Source organism: Schistosoma mansoni, chromosome W (assembly GCF_000237925.1).
Source record: "Schistosoma mansoni strain Puerto Rico chromosome W, complete genome".
In the NCBI taxonomy this organism is placed as follows: Eukaryota; Metazoa; Platyhelminthes; class Trematoda; order Strigeidida; family Schistosomatidae; genus Schistosoma; species Schistosoma mansoni.
In genome coordinates this window covers 25,386,169-25,392,168 of record NC_031502.1, presented here as the reverse complement: position 1 = coordinate 25,392,168, position 6,000 = coordinate 25,386,169, and the positions used below count along the sequence as shown (strand labels likewise).

Here is a 6,000-nt window from a genome sequence, read left to right as displayed (position 1 = left end):
CAGCCAGATATCGCGATATTGATCGTTAATCCTTGATTTTATGTAATTAATTTAGACCGACCCACGATTTCAACTGTGAAAATACTACAATCTCCACAAATTCCCCTACTAATAACAATCATGTGCTCACTAGTGACTAGCTTCAAGATGTAACTCTTGGAGTTTCAGTGAGAAGCTGTGACCAATGGAGTTCAACCTATGTCAGGTGTGAGACAGTTATCCACCTCAGGCAATGTATGGAGGTTGCTCAAGATCATGGGTTGGTTGAAGTTAGACACTAACACCGTTGGATGCCGGCTTAGTGGTCTAGAGCTTAAGTGTTCGCGCGCGTAACTGAAGGTCCTAGATTCTAGTCCCGCGTGTGGGATCTTGGATACACTGCTGATAAGTCCCGTACTAGAAGGAATCGGCCGTCCATTGCTTTCGTGTTTTCAATGGTGGTCTGGTTTAGATCAACTCGTGAATTAAACTGTGAAAATACTACAATCTCCACAAATATCCCGACTGAGTTTATTTTGTGTTAATTCAAATAGGCTGGATTTCTTAGCAGATATGTTCATCTGATTTTCACTATTGTTTCGTCGTAGTGTATTATTCTGTTTCATATTTGTCAAAAATCACTGGTTGATATCATGGAAAGCAGTGGAAAAATTCCGCTGATATTTCGTTCAGTTAATCAGGACAAAATACATCGAAGAATTTAGAATACCAGTAATACTTCTTGCACTGAAAAGGTTTTAAAAGTTTTTTCACCTTAACATAGGTAATCCACAAAATCGAACCTTTGTTTTTGTAATTCACAACCCTAAATTTAAGTGAACTCTTCATTTACTAATCATAGATTCTTGTACTGTGTTTTTAAATCACTCTTCAGTTGTGAAGGCTAGTAACACAACATGGTTGCCTAGATGTATGTTGGTTTGAGGGGGTTCAAACTTGTAGCCCAATTTTTTAGGGTCGAGACACAGCACCTCAAGCAGAATGTCAGTGGTAGAAAATGTATAAATAAAATTTTTTCCCGATTTCCGAAAAGCCGCGAAATTCGACCTTTAGTTTTCTATTCTATAAGAAGTTAATTACTAGTGTGTATCGATAGATGATATGCCTAAAGGGATCTTATAAAACTTTGATTTGTAAATCTATATTTATATCACGTCTTTTGTCTATTCATTTTAAACACACTAGTCAGTTATATTATTACTCTTAATACTATCGTATTCAATGCTTCTGTAATTATCACTAGATTCACACCTATCACGTTATAAATGTATTGTCTTTTCCCTAGAGATCATGGCAGACAATTTATTTCTTCATGTATTAGCTCGCGTTTAATAGCCACTTTAGTTAGACATATTGACATTTTCTTTTCATTAAAAGAAGTCTGCAATGTGGGATTTTAGAATGTTATTATTTCTTCTTTTGTCGTTGTTATTATCCCTTTGATTCCTATCACATTTATGACCACTTCTACTCTTCCCCTGTTTATCGTATAGTAATAAAATTTTCCGTTTGTATGGAATCTCGACATTGCAGATACTCCTGGGTTATGGATTAATAGAAAGCAGTCGAATATAGTGTAAAATAAAATCATTTAAAGATAGTTTAACCAAGTTACAGAATACTAGCCTTAGATAACTATTACAAAACTTTTGAGACGGTGCCATTTTCACAGATATAATTAATACGCGGTTGGTTACATACTTTTTGATGAGATCTTTTGTGGTCAACAGATGCGCACTTTACTCATGCATCCTTACATAAGAATAACAGTTTTGCTTTAATTATGTTTGTTGTAGGATTTACCAAAATCCACGTTTTTGAACAGCTATGATAATGTTCAGAAGACTTCATCACCAAAGAAAACTATTGGACCATAAAAATGGTTTTTAATAATAATATTAAACAATAAATTAGTGTCGCATTTAAACGTTGTAGGGATTTTTATAAAAAATATGTTTGATCTTTAATTTTATTAAATCTTTCGCAGTTATCGCTTGGTTGAATCGCCAGATTGCCGAGAACGATTCAGGTTATGTACAAAATCGCTTGAAGCTTTCAGCGTTTCCAGTAATAAGTGTATCTTCTGGAGTAATTTGTCCTCTTACTACTCCTAATTCACTTACGGATACCTCTTCTGGAAGTGAGAAACCCTCAGCATTCGAAACTACTCCTTCATATATCCCATTAACGCAGCATTCCCAAGCTTCTCGTGTAGTCCCTTTATTTGACACACATACATCTGTCATGGTGTCTTCATCTTCAAATACCAACATCTTGCAAACAGTTGACAAAAGGCTCATAGAACTACCCAACAGTTCAAAAAATAATTTGTGTGTGAAAAATGTTCCTCCTGCAATAGATAACACGGTAAGAATGATTTAACTGTCTACTGAGAAGAGTAATTACACTAATATATATTTCTTGTCGTGCACATATACTTGCTAAGGAAATTCAAAGTGTTAACTCTCAGCTTTCTCGAGAGTGATGTATTCGATAAGTATCTAAGTTACATCACTCATCTTCACTCCTATTACAATTAGGTCGAAATCTCTTATTGAGAAAGCGTTTATTTATTGAAATTTTCTTTGTATTAAATCTTAATCATTTATGTACGTACAAACCTTACAAACACCACTATCAGTATGCAAATTCACTTCTGAAAATGTTTGCAAACTCACTTTAATATATTTCTGTAATGTATTTATTGCAGTTGTAGTCTTTATTGACTTAAAAGCAGCATTTGACTCTGTAGACCGAGAGGTTCTGTGGCAGTGTCTGCCAGTGAAAGGTGTGCCTCAGAAGTACATAAACCTTGTGAAGACTCTTTACTCAAAGACTACGAGTCGAACTATCATCTGGTTTCACAATCTCAAGTGGTGTCCGGTAAGGTTGTCCAATATCTCCATTTCTGTTTAATTTCATCATAGACCTACTTGATAAGTCTTCTAATTGAACTCTAGATTCGGTTCCTAAGCTCTGCTAGTAACCCCCCAGGCTAAATCTACACAGCGATTTGAACAAGAAAGGGTGCGAAATATGGAAGGAACGTTTTACTACAAAGATTCGTTTTTATCTACAGGAAATCAAGGGTTTTTATAGTATTTTAGATGGCCTTGGGTTTCCGGAAAATTCTGGAATGCTACTTAAACGTAGTAGCAGTTTAGGTAACCATCCGATCAGAAACTCGACATGTGACTTTTCACATTTTAGATGTTTCTCGTAATGCTGATTGGATAAGATGCATCTTAGCGTTTCCAGTGCCTTCGTTAGTTTTATTCGGGTTTTCTGGATCTCCCCAACATTACAGCTGGAAATAACGTTCTCGTCGACTGAAGTTTTAGGAGTTGATCTCCTACCAGGAGGACCACTTACCCATTGACTTGGAAAACACAGATGACATAGTCCTGTTTGGTGAAGACGCTGATAAAGTGAAGATTCTTGGTAGCACTGAGCAACAATGCCAGGATATTTGGGATGCGTTTCTCGCCCCCTCTAAGTGCAAGTTGTTGCTTCAGAATTGGCCTGCTTCAACAACCTCACTTATATTAGAAGTCTAATCAGCCCTAATTGGTTGGTGTCTGGCGAAATCTCTGCACGGATTCAAAAAGCTCGTTTGGCTTTTGCCAAATATACATGTCCCTTAATTGATGGACGGATATCTTGCTTTCTCTTTAGGTGACGTAAGTTGGCAAAAGCCAAACGAGCATTTTGAATCCATTCGGAAATTTCCATCCACCCAATGCTACTTATATTTTTATAGTAATTGATGGGACAGTTTTGAAAATCATAATGCTCATCACTTTTTGGAGTGTTAAAATGAATGAACAGAATGTTATTCGATAGACAATGCGCAGTGATATATAGTTTGGTTGGTTAGATTATTAAGGGATCGCGAACAGTGAGCAGACTTAGTTTTGTTCTAGAAAAATCACAGTTATAAACTAAATCTTTAATACAAAAGTAAACTCGATTAACGGTTATTTAGTAACCCTCCAGGCTAAATTTACACAGCGATTTGAACAAGAAAGGGCGCGTAATATGGAAGGAACGTTTCAATACAACTTACTCCATCTATGGTGAAGGCGAGATATCCGTCTATCAATTAAAGGACGAGTATACTGTGCGGCAGTTCATTGTGTTCTACTTTACGGCCGCGAAACGTAGCCATTCAGGGTAGAAGATATTCGTAAGTTACTAGTATTTGATCACAGATGTCTTAGAAATATTGCTCGCATTTGCTGGGATCACCGGGTAAGTAATAGTGAGGTTAGACTTAGGGTATTAGGGAATGATGGTAATTCAGTTGATGAATTTGCGAACCTTCATCGACTGAGATGATTGGGCCATGTATTTGCATGTAAGGATATGATACAGGGAAGAAGGAATTAGTTCGTAGAAAGTAAAGTATAAGATAATTTTAATCTCACGATATAAGGGAAGACAGAGAGTGTATACACCTACATCATTTTGATCGATTCTTAGACATGTCACCCAGAGTCTCCAACCGTTGATTACGATAGTCACGCGAACACCAAGTAGTCTGCATATACTAACATGACTCAGAACAGAAGTTAGTGACTTCAAGCACTGATAACACGTTTTTGGTTTGGTCGCCCCCAACTTTCCTTCAAAAGTCTCCAACACTTGTCAGCCTTGTGTGTCGTGGTAATCAGTGTTCATACATATGTAACACGTGGCTCAACCATCTCAGTCGATGAAGGTTCGCAACTTCATCAACTGAATTACCATCACTCCCTAATACCCTAAGACTAACCTCACTATTATTTACCTGGTGATCCCAGCAAATGCGAGCAATATTTCTAAGACATCTGTGATCAAATACTAGTAACTAACGCGTATTTTCTACCCTGAATGGCCACGTTTCGCAGCAGTGAATAAAATTAGAAAGAACTGCCGCTCAGTATACATGTTCCTTAATTGATCGACAGATATCTTGCTTTCTCTTTAGGTGACGTAAGTTGGCAGAAGCCAAAAGCGCTTTTTGAATGTATGCAGAAATTTTGTCATACATCACGCTTCCAAGATAAGTGAAGCTGTATGTTAAATAAAGCTAATGAAGGCAGCATCAATTTCAAAGACTTACGAAACTATTTGTTTTGAGGATCTATTTACCACTACTCTACCAAATAAGTACGTAATTAACTCTACCAATTCGCACGAAGCACTCTTTTCGGTGTATTGAATCTCATCAGGTGGTTTACCGCACATTCACATTATGTAACTAGGCTTAAGTACCATTGTACAGTAACTTTCCTGTTGCATAGTAGATAAACTAGCTGATTTCAAACAGTTTGGCAACAGCTTTCTCGATATATACTTCCTTCTTAATAGCTCAAAAGGTTACTACCACTTCCATTTAGATTTCACGCAAAACGCTTGGTGTGTCATCATTATTCTGGCTGGTTAACTCAAGCTTCTTACGCTTCTGCCCAGAGTGTTGTGTGTGTCAGTGTTTGGGCTATTGGGGTTAAGCGCCTGGTCCAGGTTTTCAGGGTTGAGTTCTAGTGGTATAAAGTGTTGAGACTAGGAGTAAACGCCTTGGAGTTTTAAGAGCGACACTACAATTTATGGACAAACCAATCAGATTTAATGTAACAAGTCTTGGATTTCGTCACAATATTGATGCATCTATGTGGCTGAATAGCAACTTTGTCATTGAAGATGATGTTTGTTTGAACTACTAACCTTAACGTCTGAATTTCAATCCTAATCTTAATCCCTCACAAGAGTATATAACCATCATTCAATCCTAGTAAGTAGGCGGATATTCTCAATTCTAAATAAATGCTCACTGTCGTGTATTTTTCTGTTCCACAGGCTATGGCCTGTTACTGAAGATAATGATGGTTGCATTGCATTCCTTTTGACGGTCCTACACTGCATGTTGCTCTTGGCTTAGGTTATTATTCATTAACGTCATTGGATTTATGTTTTCATTCATGCAGCTGGTGCAACCCGTACAGGGGATCCTTTGTAAAG

The 6,000-nt window shown here is 37.1% G+C and overlaps 1 protein-coding gene across 1 annotated transcript in view; it reads left to right on the top strand.

The window, feature by feature from the left end:
• Positions 1–6,000, top strand: part of Smp_159110 — a gene marked incomplete at its 3' end in the record, with an annotated part of 138,521 nt that overhangs the window by 105,221 nt on the left and 27,300 nt on the right. The window contains exon 12 of the mRNA XM_018789112.1: positions 1,988–2,367. Coding sequence (XP_018654588.1) covers positions 1,988–2,367 — 380 coding nt within the window. The remainder of the gene's footprint in view (positions 1–1,987; positions 2,368–6,000) is intronic.